The following is a 20470-nucleotide window of genomic DNA, read 5'->3' on the forward strand; positions in this document are numbered from 1 at the left end:
CGAACGGTGATTAGAAAAGCGTTACTTTCAAAGTAAATTTCTTTTTATGCAAGATGAATTATGTTACATATGAGAAAGTGGTATGGATATCTAAATCACAGAGCATTCGAAACTGAACAGTTTGAGGACCAGCTACTTACAAGAATTTCGAGCCGAGACATTTGTCAGAATTTTAAATTTACTGGCACATTTGTGTGATGTATCTTCAACACACGCAAAAAAAAATCAATATTACATGTGAAAACTTAGTTTCTGTTGTAGCATGTTAATCTTAGAGAAATTATACGTGAAAGCTTAGCTTTTCTTGTAGATATACGGTACTGTGTACATTAATGTAAACCGTTAACTTTTCCTCTTGCGTGTTCGCGCTATGTAACCAGTGATCTTGCTATTGGCTGACTATAACACGTGTGCTATGCTCTGAATAGCTGCTGTCATTGGCTGGCGAGATCTCGTGGCTTGAGATATGACTCGCTTACAAAAGGACATCGCAACCTCAGTTTCAACGCTCTGGAAACTAACGCGCTGTGTTTGGTGCAGTTCGTATTTATACTTTCGTAATACGAAAATATGCAGCGTATATGTTGCTGCAAATCAAAGGTCTTTCCAAAACTTCTCTCCTTTTTTTAAATTAAAAGTATCTCCAAAACTTCTCTGCCCCCCCCCCCCCCCCCCCCCCACACACACACACACACACACACACACACACACACACACACACACACACACACACACACACACACACACACACACACACCGGGAAGTTCTGCGCGATTGTGTAAAACGTTAACCATTCAAAGGATTGATAAGTTTTACAGTTCCAAGGGAAAATCTGCAGAAAACCTACTGTCACTTAGCACAGAAAAAGTGTATTTTCACCTGGGAAAAAGCATATTTTTTAAACGGGATATCCGGGAATAGTCTGGGAATTTTTTTTCCTTGTCCCCGTATACACCCTGTCTTGGTCCTTTCCTCATTTTTATGTCAGTGTAAAAAGGAGTGTAATCTGCTACAAGCAATCAACTGAGTGTCCTGCTTACTGGGCAAATGTGGTAACAACCACACCACTGTAGCATTGTGGGTATGTGCCATCCCTAACTTCAGTTCACATCTTCAGCCCATTTTTCCCGGTAAATTGTCAGTATTGTTTAGGCTCTCCAGCACCCCAGCTTTGTACATAATGGGCAAATCGTGCCTGTACCTCAGGCGTAGGTGATCCATTGATCTGAAGGAATTAAATTTTCCTGGAGACTCAACTTTATCTTTGAGGGTAGAAGCTGAAGCAATGAATTAAAATTGATTTAGTGAAGATAATGTTGACTCCTATGCCTTCAATGGAAAATGTAATTCTGTAGGATCAATAGATCATCTATACCTAAGGTACAGACACGGTTTCCCTATTGCGTACAAAGCTGGGATGCTATTCCAATGTCGGAGAGCCTCGTCAATACTGATGATTTAAGTGGTGAAAAAGGGCCGAAGATGTGAGTCGTAAGCTTGTTTTAGGGAGGGCATTAGACTAAGGTGATCCTTGGAACTGTGGCAGCTACATTGTTACAGTGATGTAGTGATTACCACAACTGCCTAGAGCAGGCTGGGTCCATGTCCCAGCCAGGGCACAAATTTTAATTCATTGCTTCAGCTTCTGCTGTTGAAGATAAGGTTGACAGGCAGGTTTTCAGGAAAATGTAATTCCATCAGATCGGTGATCTGTCATGTTTTTATTTCCCTTCCACCTTGACCTTCATTTTATTGAGGACACACGTGTCTTCAGCCTCCCTCATTTCTGGAATACTTCTTTCCTTTGTGCTCAAAACCTGGCCTATTCCACATTGTTATAAACAGTAGTTTCCTCTAGCTATGGTACAGTCCTGTTATTTTTTTTATTTTATTTTTTTAGGCTTTTGACAGATTTTAAATGGGGAAAACATTTTTTACAAGTGCTGGGATTTGGTCAAACGAGTCAATTCTCACTCTGGAGGACTGGGCAGTATTTTGGGTTGCTATTCAGGGTGTATACTACCCGGGACAACTGGGAGATCCGGGAAAAACCCGGGAATTTTTTCATCCAGGAGAAAACGGGAAAACCCCAGGATATTTGTAGAATTCCGGGAATTTTTCATTGTTTGAGTTTTTAGTTAAATTTTTGTAATTTTGACTGGTAAGAACCGATCTCTAACAAAGGATATTACTGTATCCCGCTACTGCAGAATAATTCATCAACAATAAAACATAAGAGAGAAAAAACGAAAATAACTTAAATTGCAAAGAAAATGCGCCATATATGACGACGACACAGTGCTCATGCAAGTGTCTGCCAATTGAAAATGTGTCAAAGGCTTTAGGAAGACTACGCAGTGCTTCATAACAACAAATTGCCTCCAATGAGTGTGAAGTCGCAACTGTTTACATTCGATTTGTTTTAGCAGTTATGCGCGGGCTCATGCGCATGCACAGTTGAGTCACGTTTGAGCAGTAGATTCTCCCGCTTCTGGCTACAGGAATGTGGCTGTTGACTGTGCAAGCAGTCGCAGCAAGCAGCTAGATGCTACCGGAAAAAGGGGTCGCTAAATTCATATTCTTGAGGAAAGAAAACTTGTTTCACAAAGCGCCTAGCATCCAGCGCACGTTTGTCTATCGATTATTCATATGAACAAACACAAACATACACACAAAATTCAAGCTTTCGCAACAAACTGTTGCCTCATCAGGAAAGAGGGAAGGAGAGGGGAAGACGAAAGGAAGTGGGTTTTAAAGGAGAGGGTAAGGAGTCATTCCAATCCCGGGAGCGGAAAGACTTACCTTAGGGGGAAAAAAGGACAGGTATACACTCGCACACACGCACATATCCATCCACACATACAGACACAAGCAGACATATGTCTGCTTGTGTCTGTATGTGTGGATGGATATGTGCGTGTGTGCGAGTGTATACCTGTCCTTTTTTCCCCCTAAGGTAAGTCTTTCCGCTCCCGGGATTGGAATGACTCCTTACCCTCTCCTTTAAAACCCACTTCCTTTCGTCTTCCCCTCTCCTTCCCTCTTTCCTGATGAGGCAACAGTTTGTTGCGAAAGCTTGAATTTTGTGTGTATGTTTGTGTTTGTTTGTGTGTCTGTCGACCTGCCAGCACTTTCATTTGGTAAGTCACATCATCTTTGTTTTTAGATATATATTTCCCACGTGGAATGTTTCCCTCTATTATAACCAGATTATTCATATGATTTTGAAACACTTTCCCGTTGGTTTTTGAACATTTTTGAACACATTTTAAGTTGATTTCTGAATGAATCATAAGTTGGTTTGAATGCATGCATAGTGTACGTGATGTCTCTATCAGGAGAATCCTCGTCGCATCTAAAAATAAACTTTCCGCAGACAAAAGGGGGCGGGGCAATACGAGCTGAGGGAGTAAATGGATGAATGCCAATTGCTCTCTGATTATGTGGTTGATTGGGTTTGCGAATGATCAGCATTGTTATAATTACTAGAGAAATCCATAGATTCAGACTACCAGAATGGAAATAAACGACTTACAGGAATAACAGGTGAGAAAGATTACGTATTATCCTCTCCGTGTACCCAAGAAAATGAAATTTTGACAGAAAATTTTTGGCCAGATCACTACACTAGTAAGGACCAGTTGTACAGTCCCCGACTAGCAGACGCGTAAGTTCTATTCTGGAAGTAATGTGGAAAACATGTTGTTCGAATACGTAATAACGTCCAACTGGAAAATAATCGCGGGTTAACTAAACCCTTGATTCTGACAGGGTTAGTGAAGTTAATCGGCGAACAAATTTTGACAATGGCAGCAATAGCTACAGAATTGGTGATGACAAGATTGTTGGAACGAGGAAGGAGAAGAAACAGGGACACGACACAAATTATGGAAGAATAAGACGATTCCATATTTACATAAAAATTTCGTAATACTACTTTTCGATGTCATGCTTGAGAAGCTGGTGTGTATGAATGAAATGTGAAATTATTTCCTAAGATAAAGCTTTTTGCTTGTGGTAGGCCTAATAGGCATTTGATATTGGTACTTTGTGGATTATATTCTGTAGTGTTATAAAAATGGCCATTTGTGCCAAAACAGTTTTGTTTATTTGGTGTGTTACAAAATAGCTGCCATATTAGAAGGGCCTATTTTGTTTTATGTAGCAGACAGTGACAAAATAGACGTAATCAGATCGAGAAACCACACCAGTCTTGGGTATTATTTGTATTGACGGCATTTTCAGTATTAGATAACATTTCGATTTTTCATGTAGCAAAACGTTTGACGAACTTTGATGAGATAATAGATTCTGTCACAGAAAGGAAAGCATGCCATGTAAAGCTGTAGCAAGATTAAAACACTCCGTCTTCAGGGCACAAGTGGCCCATCGGGACCATCCGACCGCCGTGTCATCCTCAGTTGAGGATGCTGATAGGAGGGGCGTGTGGTCAGCACACTGCTCTCCCGGTCATTATGATGGTTTTCTTTGACCGGAGCCGCTACTATTTGGTCGAGTAGCTCCTCAGTTGGCATCACAAGGCTGAGTGCACCCCGAAAAATGACAACAGCGCATGGCGGCTGATGGTCACCCATCCAAGTGCCGGCCACGCCCGACAGCGCTTAACTTCAGTGACCTCACGGGAACTGGTGTATCTACTGCGGCAAGGCCATTGCCTGTAGCAAGATTAGAGAGAGAGAAAAAAAAAAAAAAAAAAACGCTAGGAGCTAAGGTTTGAAGAAATTTGTAATTTCTTGCTTATCTCTTGTCAGTATTGGTTTTATTACAAATAATCCCATCTGCTATTAATCGCAATATTTTTTTTAAGAGGGGCAGGCTGTCAAACCGGCCGACTGGGAACAGGAGAGGCACCACAGGACATGTCAATTTCCACTCGCCTGAATATAGTTTGGACATGCGGTAGAAAATGCTTTATGAAGAAGCATGGCACTGCACTTTTGCGTACTTAAGACCAAATATGTCTTACATTTCCTCGAATACATATGCTTTATGTTTTATGTTTTAGACTTTTCAGAAAGATGTGCGCTACAAGATGAACGTATTTTGAAAATTCGATTTTTTTTTTAGTATTAACCCGGTTCGCAAATGTCGTAGATCCGGGGCTGATGTGCAGAGCAGTCTGAGTTATAGTGGGTAGTCTCGACATGCCCCGTGTTTACATTTAGTGATTTTGCTGTTTCCCCTTCGTTTACTCTCACGTCAAATGAAAACAAAACGGATATGTGTGTCCGGGAGATATCAAGTGAATTAAAACACATTCACCTAATTATGAAAGGCTGAAATATGTCATTAGTTACAGATTTTATTTTATTTCCACCTTTCTGGCAGTCAAGCATTAATCGCCTTACGGAACAATGAAGTTGTTTTTGTCTGTTTGCTAAAGAAATTTGACTTTCGTTAACCTTTTCCGCAGAGGCAATCAATGTATTTGAAACGAAATGTTTATTTCCACAGTACAGGCTAATTTCAATTGTTCGATGCATTTGAAGTGCATGTTTTCATTTTCTAGCACAGATGGCATTATGTCATAATAAAGAACCAAACATGATATAATACAGTACTGGTGCTCCAAGAAAATTTACAACCCGAAAACCACACTGGAAAGCTTAATATCAGGTAGAGATCTACATCATTGGGAATCCGGACATACGAATGTGCACTTTAAGCATGCACTTTAAATGTGCACATTTTAATATTGTTCACGAAATTCCGATGCTCTTGCAGTATCCTCTGATGTCTTGTTTCTTTTATGACATAATGTATGATCTTTCAATATTTTACACGTACGTACATACGGTCTTCCTACGTCGTGATAGCTACCCAAGCTCGGTGTCGCCTGTTATCTGCGCTTTCTGGCAACTGCTGAAACGAACCTATTTCTAACTGGTCGCGGGAAAATATTGTGAATTGTGGTTTGAAAAGTGTTCCTTTCAAAGTAAATATTCTTTTACGTAAGTTGAACTATGTGCAAGAATGTTCCATGAATTTATTATATCACAGAGAGTTTGACTCTCATTTAAAAATTAACTCTTTGATGACATCCCATTTAGAAGAATTTCAAACCCTGAAGGTCAGACATTTATGTCATTATTAAAAATTTTATTGGCACATTTGTGTGATCTATCTTTAAGTGTAACACGCGCAAAAAAGATCAACAGTTTATGTGAAAGCTTAGCTTCTCTTGCAGCTTGAGAACAATATTACGTGTGAAAACTTCACTTTTCTTGTAGCAACACTATGTATATTAATTTAAACTATTAACTTTCCCTGTTTTTGTGTTCGTGATACTCAAAAGTGATGTTGCTGTTGGCTGACTACATCACGTGTCCTATGCTCTGAATATCTGCTGTCATCGGCTGGCGAGATCACGTGACATGAGCTACGAACGGCCTACAAAAGCGCATCGAAATCTCGATTTCAATGATTCGGGAAGTAACATGCAGTGTTTGGTGGAATTCCAGTGTATACTTCGTAATACGAAAATAAGTAGCGTACATGTTGCTGCACATCAAAGATGTTTCCAAAACGTGTCTTTCTCCCTGAGTTTCGTTTTTTAAAATGCCTGGATATTGTACGCCCGCGTATAAAACCGTAACCATTCAATGGATTGATAAGGGAAAATATACTGTCACCCGGGAGAAAACGTATTTTTAACCGGGAAAAATCCGTGAATTATTTTTTCCTTGTCCACGTATACACCCTGCTATTCCTGAGGCAGACAACCTTCCCAGGGCTTCCATCTTTACCTGACTGAAAAACAAGGGAGGGAGAGATCAGGACCGGATGAAGGAAAGACACTCTTTGTCTGGTCTTATGCAGAGGCCTGGCAAGCTTGGTAGTCCCAACCAACAGCTACACTTCTGCCGGTATAGCCCTTCACTTCAATGAAACACACACACTTTTTTGTCCGAACAGACAGTACTGTGGTTAGGTACTGTCTTCTGAAAAGGATTTTAATTTGAAACTGTTCCTAGTCCAATCATTCTAATTTAAATCTCCACAGTTTTACGAAGTTGCTGCCTCGCTTGGAGTAGTTTTCTTTCGTGGCATTATTGGATTCATATTAGAACTCACAAGATAGTGCCCTTCCCTGTCTCACATTGATTAAATGCAGGCTTAAGTGCTATTGTCACTAGTTAAAACGAACCACTGGGTAAATAAAGTCATCAGTGGTATCATTACAAGAACCTTTTTTGGTTACATGCTTATCGTGAATTTTCAATTTTACAGATCGGAAGATGAAACAGAGAAACGAACGCCACGTTCAAAGAGGGCTAAAGCGCATAGAAAGAGCTTAAAGGAAGATTCATCGGATGGCGAAGACAACATGGATGAAGATAAAAAGGATCTTTCGAAATCAGAAGATAAAGCAACAGACAAAGAAGATGAAAGTGATAAGGAAGATGAGGAAGACGAACCTGATGAAGAAGCTAGCAGTGATGATTCAGAGGTAATTAAACAATTTAATTAAATTTTGGGCAGATGTTATATTCACAAGTAGTGGTCTTTTATGGTGTTGGGTAAAGGACCAAAAATAATGACCAATTATGTAGAATTATATTAATCTGCAGTGGTGCCATAAATTAGAGTGTAACTGATCTATCTCTACGTGAGATAGAATGAAGGACCAATGAACTTACACGATTATCATGAATTCTCAATTTTGTTCTATGTGAAAAAGTATAGCTGCCTCATAGAAAACAAAGAACTTCTGGGAGATTTGTTGACTCGAATGGTTAGGTCTTGGAAAGAGATTTTGGGATGAGCATCAGTGAAAGTAATATAAGGGTAAGGGAGTGTAATGGAGTCCAGTCTGGTGATGTTATGGGAATGAGATTAGGAAATTAACTACTAAAAGTGGTAAGCATTTTGCAGTTTGGGTTACAATATAACTGACAATTGGAGAAGTAGAGGATACAAACTGTAGACTGCAAATGGCAAAGTTTCTGAAAGATGATGTCGCTAACAATGAACATAAATTTAATTTGAAGTCTTTTCTAAAGGTAGTTTTCCATAGTGGAGCCTCGTACACGAGAGAAATGTGGACAGTGAACAATACAGAATAGAGTATTGTGAAATGTGGTGCCACAGAAGTGTGTGCTAAATATCAGGTGGATAAATAAAGTAACTTACGAAAGGCACTGAATTTAGTTTGAGAAATAACAGCTTTATTCCAAAGTTTGACTAAAGAAAGGAATATGTTGCTAGAAAACATCCTGATGCAACCAGAAAATAGGGTCAAAATTACAGAGTTTCACTACAACAAGCAGGTTCCAAGAATGTAAGGTGCAATAAACACAGCAGTGAGACTTGCAGAAGATAGTGATTTGATGTGGAGAGTAGCATGAATCCAGTCTTTGGACTGATGATAATCACCTCCACCTTATCCCAGGTAGTAGTAGTAGTAGTAGTAGTAGTAGTAGTAGTGTCGTGTGACGAGGGCCTCCTGTCAGGTAGACCGCTCGCCTGGTGCAAGTCTTTTGATTTGACGCCACTTCGGCGACCTGCGCATCGATGGGGGTGAAATGATGATGATTAGGACAACACAACATCCAGTCCCTGAGTGGATAAGAACAAAATATCAGGTGGCTGTGCTCCTATTTATTCCTAAGTGGAGTGTGTACTAAAACACCAGTTCGACTAGTTTAAATGGTGTGCCACAGTGGGACTTATAAACATTCTGCATGCAGTGCCTTACCAGTTAACAAAACTGGGAAGAGCCAGGCCTATAAGAGGCCAGTCATTGGGTTTAGTGTGGTCAGCATAAGTGTTTACTTTTCTCAGTACTCGTCAAAAGGAAGAGTTAGACTAGTTTGATGCAACACTCCATGCTAGTCTGTCCTGTGTATGCCTCACTGTGTCTGTGTTGTAATTACTGAATCTACATTCATTTGAACTTGTGATGTATTTGTCGGCCTGTACAGTTTTGACCTTCCACACTTTTCTCCATTACTAAATTTACCGGTATTTGATGCCCAAGAAGGTATCCTTTAAACGGGTTCCTTCTTTTAGACAGTGATGTGTCTCTTTTTCTCAAGTTTTATTCAGTACTACCTCATTACTTGATATACCCAACTAATCTCTAGCATTCTTCTGTAGCCAAATATTTCAGAGGCTTATATTCTCTTCTGTCTGAACTGTTTGTCCACATACCAATTACATAAAAGGCTAACTCGGAAGAATATTGAGGGAAGTCTTCATAGCATTGAAGTGTAAAGTGTTAACGGATTGGTTTTTCAAAAATAATTTTGTTGCTATTTCCAGTCTGCATTTTAATCCTCTCCTAATTAACCATAAGCATTTACTTCGCTGCCAGATAGCAAACACTTCTTCTAGTGTCTCATTTCCCAATTTTAATTCTCTGAACATCGCCTGATTTAATTGGATCATGTTCCATTATCCTTATTTTGTTTTTGTTGTTGTTAATGTATTTGGTACTCTGCTGTGTTCACTTCCATTTCTTGGCACTACCCATTCCTCTTATTGTACTTCCTTCTGTTGTTTGTTTTAGTTTTTCTAAGGCTTCCTTTCAAACTGTTAACATCCCTGCTTCTTTCAATTTATCCAGAGCCCATCTTCTTAATTTTATGAATTCTTCCATAATCTGATGACCATAATCAGTAAATTATGATCAGCCAGTATCTGCTCTTGGAAATGATCTGCAGTTTAAAATCTAATTATATAATGGGAAGACATATTTTGAAGGCAATTTGAAATTTTTTATGAGGTCTGCAGATTTTTCTACATATACTATCTTCTTTCATGAGTGTTAAACCAATGTCCTTTTCATCTTGTCCGGCAAGTCTCGCCTGACCTGCGGTTCTGGATGACTTCACCGAAATCTGCCCCTTTTCCTAGACATCTCCAGTCCTTTTCCTTCATCCCTCACCCTTCCCCTTCAGCCTTTCTGTCTGGAGGAGCCACTGGCTCCAAAACCTTGCCTAATTATAATTGTTTGTGTGTGTTCTCTTGCTGTGTGTTGAGTAGATTTTATCAAATTATCTTATTTTGTCAAAAATTGTTTCTGTTGTTATATTTCTCTTTTTAAATTCTTAACCTCCCTGCCTGATTAATGAATCCAACAATCCATGCTCCAACCTGTAGAATACTAATTTTGTTTTCCCTGATGACGAAATTCCCCTGTAGATCTGCATGGGGGACTCTTTTTATCTCCAGAACCAACAGAATACAGTAGAGCTGCAAGCACTAGTGGGGAAAATAACAGCAATAAGCCCCTTGCTTTCAAATTTTCGCTGTACCAATCTAGCAAGACTTTGTTGGCTAAGTGCTACAAGTCCAAGATCAGTGAATCATCCACATGAATGACCCCCCCCCCCCCCCCCCACCCTTGCAGGTACCAGAATGCCCCCTGTCCCTCTTCAGGAACCACGGGTTTATGTGGTTCCTCCAGAAATACCTCTGTTGTGGTACCCTGCTGTCTATATTAATAAGGCACAGAAGCCACCCCACTTAACTGAAGGTTGTTGGGGGGGTATCCTCTTATTACAAAGCACCAGTCCCAACAGGTGTAATAGTTAATATATCTGGACACCTGGTTTCACACACACACAAAAAAAAAGAAACAACATCCAAACTGCCAAAAATGTGCGAGAATAAGCATGGGTGGCTTGTGATTTATGACAACTTGCAATTTTTGTCCAACAGTTTAGGAGGGGACAGAGCACTGCTGCTCTGAGAGAGATAGATGTGTCCTTGTTTCACCAATATTTGTTTCACAGTTCTTAAATTTATACACCTGAACTTTGTTCTGTAGTTAATTTTTAGCAGCTGATTTTTAAAATTATTTTTTCTTTCTAGTCCAAGTCAAAATCAAAGAAAGGTCGCAGAAGCCAAACTAAAAAGACATCCAAGAAAGCGAATGCTAAAAAGACTCCAAACAAAAAGTCTGAGAAGAAATCTTCAGCTAAAAAACGGAAAACCTCTAATAAGAGTGATGATGAGTCTTCATCTGAAGATGAACCCCTCTCAAAAAAGACAAAAGCGCCACCCACAGTAAGTAAATTTTTGCTGTTTTTTATTCTTACCCAAACTGAACGTAGTATGCAGTTTTTAGCAAAATTTTAAAATTGTTTCTTATGTATTTCACCTTTTGAAGACCTTTTTGCTTGTTTGTGTAATGTATGCGAATGATTTTTTTAATTATCTGTACAGGATGAAGAGATAAAGTCGTATGTCAAAGAAATTTTGGAAGGAGCTAACCTCGAAGAAATAACAATGAAGACTGTTTGTAAACAAGTATATGCTCATTATCCAGATTTTGACCTGGCCCACAAGAAGGATTTCATTAAAGTAACAGTAAAATCAGTAAGTATCTAAAAGGTACTTTTGCACTGCTACTTTTCCATTTAATTGCGCTGTGATGTTAATAACATCTCCTGTTTTATTTCAGTTGATATCTACATGAAGAATATGCTGCTGCAAGTTTTAGTGATTATTGTACCTGCACTTCACATGCATCTTGCAGAATACTATGCAATTTTAAATAAAAATGACCACATCAAGAGAATGTTGTTTGACTTAATTTTTTGGTTTATAAAATAACACGGAATCATCTCTTGCAGTTGTAAAAAACCAAAAAACATTAATAGAAATACCATGGGAATGAGTCCAGATGTCTACTGAAGTGTGCATGTTTGTTTCAATGTTTCAACAGTCTACATTAATAGAACCATATACTTTTAAGAGCAGTTTTAGATTATCTTCAGTAGTGAAAGCTTTTTCATTTTACTGATAAATTTTAGAAGCTTATTATTAACATAATATTCCAGAGAAGTTATATCTTGTCAGTTTCTTTAGACCTTGACGTTTCATACTTTGAGATATTTTTTTATAGTCTCGCTAATACAGTGTTCATTTTGATCCGTTCATCTTGAGCTTTGTGCAACCCACCATAGTAGGTATGACTGCATTTGTAAATATTGGTACTCATACTTGCAGTATTTTAACTTTTGTGGCGCTTCAAACAATCTTTGAGTCCTGTATTGTATAAATATTTTCTGTTCAGTTTATATTTCAATTTATATGTCTGTATCACATTTGGTTGCTAAGATGGTAATAAGCTTTTGTGATGTCTTTTACAATAATTCTTACTTTGATTTATACTTGATTCTGATGATCGTGTGGCAGTTTATATGACAACTTGAAATTAGAATTGCTGTTGGATTTGGCTGCACAGCAATAGTGTGCAAGTTGCTACTAGTAGTTTGTTACTCCAGTTATTACCAGCAGACATATGGAGTCATAAAATCTTGACATTTGAAAGCCAACTTGCAAAATGTTTGGATGCCTTAAGGATTGTGATTTGGCTGTTCGTTGTGACATCAGATTTTATCACAGTTTCTACAGCTTCTCCAATAAGAGAACTCTTTTTACAGTCTGACTGATAAGTGTTCTAGAGTAATGCATCACATTTGTAGTGCTGTGTTTTTGGTAAAGAGAAACACAATCATGTAACAGATATTCAAATGTGCAGATTGTCTGAAATTTTACTCTTACTTTATATGTTTTATATTGAAGATTACTGAAAATAAATATTTTTAAGTAAATTTAGTGTGTTCTCATTTATGCAATGGTTGAATCTGATTTGTTCTTTATAATTGTTAAAATCTTACTGATTTTCATTATGTATAAATGCATGAAAATTGGGCACTTTTAGAGAGAGGAAAGTAAGCCAATTCATTTGAATAACCATGTAAATAGAGTACAATTTTCCTTTGTTCCTGTATCACTTGCACAGTTAATGGAATGATTACATAGTGATTAACTCTTATCACCATGTAGGGAGAGGTGAAGCTAGTAAGACTGCTATTCAGAGAGCTCATTTCTATCTTGTTTATCAAGTAAGGTTTTATTTACCATAGGATTACTTCGTAATTTATTTACGTAACTTACCAATTTAATGGGTGGCTTAAAGAATAATATTTGAGTAAAATATAAACTGATAAAATTCATACCATAAATTACTTATGTCATAGAAGCCACACCGAAGTTTTAAGTGAACGTGGATTAGCCACTTTGAAAATTGTACAAGGAATTAAATTTCTTTGGTGATTTCAAGGGTATGTATCTCTTTGCAGTGTTTCATAAGATGCCTTTTAATGTCACGCAGTTTTAAAAAATCCACTCCGGTAATGTGTATTTCTGCCACATAAACTCATGTGAAGGAGTAACATTTGACTCAAAAATGCCAAGTGACCGGTAACTTCTTAATTTTCTGTGATATGATTTGGTGTTTCATGCAAATGTGTAAAAAGGGACATTGGCTAGTGAGATGCTTGAAAGATTATGATCCTTTATAGTGGCATTTTGTGGGCATAACTATCTTATCGTCCTATGCCTACATACCAGGTTCTAATTAATTTTGGAGGTAATGGAAATACAGCATTCCAGATTTTTAAGGGCACTATGCTGATCTTCTTCAAAATGTGCAGATTCAAGTGAGATTAATGATGTGTACACATGACCAATCCATTAAGCTTGTTCACAATTTCTCAGCATGTGAAAATTGAAATTTATCAGGAAACTCTTAAAATTGACTTTGAGTAAAAGGGACTTGTAATGGTTTTTGTTGCATCTGAGACATGCTTGTATAACTAGCTAATAGCATTTAGCAAAATACGTGTAGCTTGTAATAGGAATCGTGGTACCTATTGTTCTTAAACGTATACTTTTGCTTGATAAAGTATTATCTGCAACTTTCCTGGAGCAAATATTAAAATAAAATTTGTACTGAAATTAGGGACTCATTTACTGTGTTGCCAGTTGTTTCCTTTACTACTGTTTAGTGGACTTTGGTTGAAAGTATCTGTTGATACAAAAACTGTAGTTAATATGGAGACAGTCCTCCTTAAACTATTCATTCTGTGTGTGTATCACATGGTATTCCCCTCCCCCGATACACCCTCCACCTGTTAAGGGTATTTTCTTTGCGTTTACAGTAACATAAAAAAAATCTTAGAATTGAAATCTGTGTACCACACTGAACAGTGTAAAAATATTTTTACTTGCATTATAATTGGCTATTTTAATGAAGACGAGCTGCCTTTAATTAATCTGAGAGACAGTGTGCTTGTATATTACTTTTATGGAAAAGATAGATTGCTACGCTCATGTAGAGGTGGTGCCGAGGCACAGTGAAAGGACTGCTAAAATATTCAAGCTTTTGGACAAAGGTCTTACAAAACAGAAAAAACTTAATCACACAAACTCAAATTTGTCTCTCATACACATGGCCATAGTGAATGTGTGTTTTCTATTTAGGGAGAAGGACTTTGTCTGGAAGTTTGAATATTTTAGCAGTCTTTTGTTCATTGTGCCTGCCTGTGACTCAGTGCCACCTCCATGGTGATTAGCATCTATCCTTTCCATATTATTGTTATTCCATCCTGGGCTTTCCATTGTATATATTACTTTTATGGTATATGCAAGCCCTATACTCCATAGTGCTTCAGTTTTGGCTGTAATGTGCTGGGAATCTTTTTGTGTTCTTTTGTTTGTTAGCTCTTAAACGAGCAACCGATGTGTGTAAATGTGTGAACGAGAATTTAAAGTACAAAGTCTGTAGACAATGGTCTCATTCCCATACTGAAAGCAATATATAATTAATGCTAAGTAAGATAAATTATATAATTGTGGGGTCTAAGGAATTTTAATTGTATAGTGTATTTGAATATGGCAAATTTCAATTGTGAAGTGTAATTTTTATAGCATTTTGGGCATGAGTTTTGAAGGTAAAAACTGCACACAGGAAACCTGCCAGGAAGCTCCTCTACAGTGTATTAAAGCCTAATGTTATGGTTTGTGAACTGTGGTGGAAAATTTAACAAGAAATTAGTTCTGTTTAAGTGTAAATGAAGTTACTATAGTTTTCAAACTAACTTGAGGGTTGTATAAAAGTTTTACTGTAAGTGGTAGTATTTTTAGAGTTAACATTTGGACCACAACCCTTTCCTGTATATCTTTTTTAAAAATAAAGTTAATTTTACTGAAAGTGATGTCGTGTTTGCCTGGTACGTTGTAACTTTGCCAGAAAAATCCCTAATTTACACGTGGGCATAAATCAGGAAATGGATGGAAAACTCGAAATTGACATTGGATGTTGTGATAAATTACTTTATATGTAAAAAAAATGAATTTTTTGGGTATTTCAAAATTTTAGGAAAAATTAATCAGTACATCTGCTTTACAATCCAAATTGATCAATGTTCAGTGGAAGACTTCAGACAGACACCACTACTGGGACTGGGCTGATGCACATGCTTTCAGTTTGTGCTATTTCATTGTCCCTGCATTCCAGCTCAGTGGTTGTGAGGGACAACAAAGAGTGGAGATTAAAGAACATGTAAACGTGTGGCACAGGCTGTGAAGCTGCAGTTGATGTTGCATTATTTGGCCACAGTATGGTAGTGGCCATTTATCCAGCTGGACAGTTGTTTCATACTCATATAGAAAAGTATGAATTGATTACAGTGAGCAGGTAGATAATGTTTGTTTCAAAGGTTTCTGATTGGTTAAGAAATGTCGGTGACTGCAGGAAAATGTGGATATACGGCTCTTCTCATGCTTGGGTCCATCCACAGATGTGACCTGTGAAACATGATGGTGGAAGAATCATTGTCATAAACAGAGAATAACTTTGCTCTGGTTGGGTGGCAACGAAATTACAATTTAGAGCCTGGGAATATTATTTCAGAGCATCACAGAAGATAGCTGAAGAATGTGGTTCCACTGTTACCCTCCTGAGTAGTGGTCATGGAAGCTTCTTAAAGGCTGTACACTTAAGTGTTGAGTAGGCCGGTCTGCGGCAATAATGCGTGCCAGATTGTTACTGGAGAAAGTGGCAGCATACTCTGCAGGGCTTCCAAAGCCATTGGGTATACTGGAGAGAGGCTTCTTGATAAGCCAGCTATAGATTGGAAGGCTGCATATGAGGGACGTCGTTATGCTGAGTTATTTTTTTGATTGTTAGATATAATATGAACACAGGTTGGTGCTACCAGCAGGCTGGTGTCGTACAGGAATATTTTTGCAGTGCCATGGAGAATCAAGTGAAATGAATTGGGAAGATGCTGATTTTTAGAGCAGTGAATGCGTGGTTCCTTCGCCATTGTTAGAGATTGTGAGGTCAGTGTATCTGAAAGAGATAGCAGGTTTGTGGGTACCTTAGAACCTGATAATACACAAATAGACATGGGACAGCTATTCAAATGGGCAACACAGTGCTGTAGGCTTTTTTGTTACCTTCAAACTTCTGGCATTTAGAGGTGAACATGACTGACAATAGTTACCAAGAAGGAAATGGAGAATTTGGAGTAGCTGGGAGTTGAGAGATCATGCTTGGTGGAAGTGTGCCCATGGAAATTGGGGATGCATGTGTATTAGAGGGTCAGGCGTGCCAGGTGTTATAACTGACAAGAACTACCCGGTGCCCATGGAGGGCTTCTGTCTTTAATGTAATAGAGTAAGCTGTGAACAATAATCTGAAGGTGCTGGCGCCAAAGAATAGAGGTCCTTTGTGTGGGATTAGTGGGCTGTCCTTGTCAGTTGGGCTAATGGACTTTAGGATGTGTGTTTCAAAATGGGCCGTGCTCTGGTTTTTTTACCTTCAAAAATCCTAACTCATTAGGAACTTACGTTGAGTTGACGGGGGTCTCCACAGGCTATGGGAGGCATCTGCCATCCAACTCTGGTCAGTGACGTAATTGCAGCAGTCTGTCTGTTGTATCACTATTTTTAATCACACTCACCATCATCATCCTCATTTCACAGTTGTGAAATTTATATCTTCATTGTGACAAATATTTGCCTTTTTTTGTTTTTAACAATATGTTGAGGTGATTATGGTGGGACCTGAGAACACAGCTGGTTTTACCCAAATACATATTGGATTTCGCTTCTATACTAGCGTGAGAAATTGATGTCTCTTGGTTATAAACACAGTGTCTGCCCAGCAGTTGACCACCTCCCTTTCCCTCCCATATGTCATGCTGAGCATTGAGAACATTGCAGCAGGAAGTACACTTGGCCCTCATCTAGACTTTTACCGTCACCTGCAGAAATACATACTCTTGAGTTTTATAGTCGGTTCAATTCAGACTACAAATGGATTCAATCAAACTGTAGCTTATATATTACCTGTTCCTGAAAAGCAGTAGGACATGGTATACATTACCATGGCTGGTAAGACACCGTAATTTGCTGCCCACTCACTACTCCCCTTCCCACTTCGTTGTCCTCAGCCAATCTGGTATCACTGTTCCTCCTCCAAACTTTTCGTAGTGCTAAGCTGGAGCAGCTGTGAGACGTGGACTGCAATAATATATTCTGGGGTGCAATTCATATGTAACAACAAATATGTAAATAAAAGATCAGTCACAATTCAATATAATTCACGTATATGTTCTCGTCCCGCCATCTACTGACGTGTTTCTATCTTCTACTACGGGTCGTGCCACTGTTATTTATTCGTGCAACAAGTACTACGGTCAGTTTATTTTGTTTGTTAGACATTTCATTCTCAATAACTTTCCCTCCTCATTTTGTCTGAAAGTCGGTATCTTGTTCTAAAGCTAATTAAAAGCTGGTAACGTTTTTACCCTGTATTCTAATACATGAACAGCGCATGAATTTCTTAGTTCCAACCCACTTAGTAAATCATTAGTCTCTCATAATCAAATAAAATGCTGATCTGGTTTCAGAAACAAGTACCACTTCTTGGACAACATTTTTACTTTGAAATACAATTAAAAAGCAGCATTATGTTTGTACATGGTTTCCTTATGTGTCTGAGAACTTCTATTGCAAATGTTTTCAAACATAACAAGAGTTTGTAAGATGATAGAATTTGGTGCTGTTTCCTCCAGTGTTTTTAAGCAGAGCAATAGATTGTTATGTTGGTTAGTTTATTGTTTCTTGCTTATGTCTTGCACTAGTGGTGAATCAAATGTCATGTGATTGATTGAGCAACACCGATACTCTATCGAACACCACGGCGTATCGGGAAAATTGAACCTGTTTGAAGGAGAGTCTAATTTGCCCAGCCCTACCTGACAGAGTTCTTAAAAATGCCCTACTCAATAGAGTTCTTAAAAATAAATCTAGACGTGTCAGTAGCCAAAACTTCATCTGTTGGCAGCAGTAGCTTAATTTGTGCATGTGAGAGGCCCATTATTTTTTAAATGACCAATTGGAAATAAAAACGTCATTTTATAATTGGGTAAATACGGTTGTCCCTTCTCAAACATCTCTGTCATGTGTCTCTTTTTCTCTTCCCAGAATTGCACTTCACCAAATGATTCCCAGCATTTATAAACCTCACTGTGGGACATCCCGCAATGGCTAGATATTGTCGCCAGCGAAAGGATTCCTACACCAATATGTGAATACATTACAAATATCCATAATATTGCTGCCATCAAACATTTACTCTCCCATTGGCAGATTCTACTTTGAACGTATTACTCACAAATAAATCAACAACCCTGCAACAAATGTTTCTTAACTTTACTACAAGCAACACACAACATATATGGCAAAGGAATGAGGAAGGCAAAATTCAAGAGAAAAATAATAATCCTAGTGCGAAAAATAATATAAAAATGTACTCACCATATTCTATGTAACTGATTTATCTGGTTGTTGTCAATTGTTGGTCAGTTTTAACTGTTTATGCATCAGTTGCAAGGGTATTAAATTGCCATTTGTGAAGGCATAGGTTGCACAAAGTAATTTTAATGTGGAAACACACTACATAGAATTTGGTACTGTGTTTTTAATACTAATGCCAGTAACTTAATACAGGAAAAAATAAAATGTTCTTTGGATCACTAGATATTGAATATATTATGTCACATATTTTCATATAATATTTACTAATTCCTAGTTCAGGCAAGATCATCAGGATGAGAATGAATGATGTTCCTTGGATCAGAACATATCACTGCTTTAGTACAACAATCAGATAACCCGATTTTTTGCACTTTTGAGTTACCTGTGTGACTCTTGCATACTTTATGATGTGCTCTGTTCAATATTACAGCTGGGTATTCTCAGGATTTACTGTTTGGATACAATACTCAATTGAACAAAAGGTGAGTATTAAATCGGGTAGTGTTTCTGTGCTACAAATAGATATCTTGAGTAGTCCAACTGTGCTGTAATGTGAAATGCCAATAATGAGATAACCGTAAGCTAGAAGATTTACTGAGTAAGCTGAGTAGTAAGAATTTTTTAAAATATAAAATAGACAGTGTACCAAAACGTATTTCTGTTCTTCTGTAATTAGCATTGTTTCTTTACATGTCACATGGGAAAAGCCACCTGACACAGCCACTTTGCCTATTTTGCTTGTCACTGATGACATTCTTAATTCAGATTCGCCATATGATCTCTCTCCTATTATAGAATATCGACCATTATTTGATGACGAATCAGATGAAGAGCTACAAAGGAGAGCAAATAGTAAACTAAAGAATTTACAGCTAGCTGATGATAATGAGGTAGAACTGCAGCCATTGGAAAGAACAACCAAAGATGACATTGCTGATGAGCAGTTCTTTAAAGAACAGAATTTAGATAGCGTGGAAGGAACAGCTTCAAGAACAAGTAATGCTAGAAAAATATTAAAACATCCAGGACAGTGTTTCCAAAATCAGACAGTAGTGCAAAGAATCCTATGTTTCATGCAGTCAAGTACATGTTCAAGGAGTTGAATGAAAGATCCATGCAAAGACAACTGCAAAACGGAAGTGTTACAAGAAGTTTACAAATGCAGAAAGGCTGAACATTTTGAATGATATTATAAATTACAGACATATGAGAGAAAAAAGTTTTTTAACGTAGACAAGATCATTAAGAAGACCAACACATGAGAGAATTAAAAAAAAATAAAATAAACTTCACTTCTACTTGCCCTGAGGAAGTCTGTAACACTATGTTTTTGAATATGCTTGGAATTTGTAAATGTGTTGTGGATAAAGCAATGAACATCTGAAAATCCAGGTGAGAAGACAAAAGGGGCCATCACATAAAGAGTCATCCCCAGGAGGCTCACCACTCTTCTGTGAGTTCATGCTTGGCTACCATGGGACCCCAGCCTATGCAGCACTTTTTCCCTTCTGTGCTGCATGTGTATCCTCTTGCTATTCCTTTTCCCCACCCTTGGGGAACATATCTGGGATATTTTTTGGAATATGTTCTGAAGTTTTAGCAGCCTGACATTGAAACAATCTTCTCGGTATTTTTTCTTTCATTCTTTCTTTCTTTGCTCTCCATCTCCTATCCTTCCTCTGTTTCAGTGTCTGAGGTTCCTCTTTGCTTCTTCTTCCTCCCTGTGCTCTCCTGATGGTTGGCTCATGTGTCTGCTGCAAAGTAGGTGACCGAGTAACGCGTAATTCCCAGCCCCAGGTTGGCAGGTAGGGTTTACACATAC

The 20470-nt window shown here is 38.1% G+C and overlaps 1 protein-coding gene across 1 annotated transcript in view; it reads left to right on the plus strand.

The window, feature by feature from the left end:
• Positions 1 to 15031, plus strand: part of LOC126416123 (protein DEK-like) — a 41619-nt gene extending 26588 nt beyond the window's left edge. Inside the window, exons 6-9 of the mRNA XM_050083648.1 lie at positions 7252 to 7471; positions 10840 to 11034; positions 11194 to 11346; positions 11432 to 15031. Of these exons, the coding sequence (XP_049939605.1) occupies positions 7252 to 7471; positions 10840 to 11034; positions 11194 to 11346; positions 11432 to 11446 (583 nt within the window). The 3' untranslated portion in view covers positions 11447 to 15031. The remainder of the gene's footprint in view (positions 1 to 7251; positions 7472 to 10839; positions 11035 to 11193; positions 11347 to 11431) is intronic.
• The last annotated feature ends 5439 nt before the right edge of the window (positions 15032 to 20470 follow it).

The sequence above is a fragment of the Schistocerca serialis genome, chromosome 8 (genome assembly GCF_023864345.2).
Source record: "Schistocerca serialis cubense isolate TAMUIC-IGC-003099 chromosome 8, iqSchSeri2.2, whole genome shotgun sequence".
NCBI classification, from domain to species: domain Eukaryota; kingdom Metazoa; phylum Arthropoda; class Insecta; order Orthoptera; family Acrididae; genus Schistocerca; species Schistocerca serialis.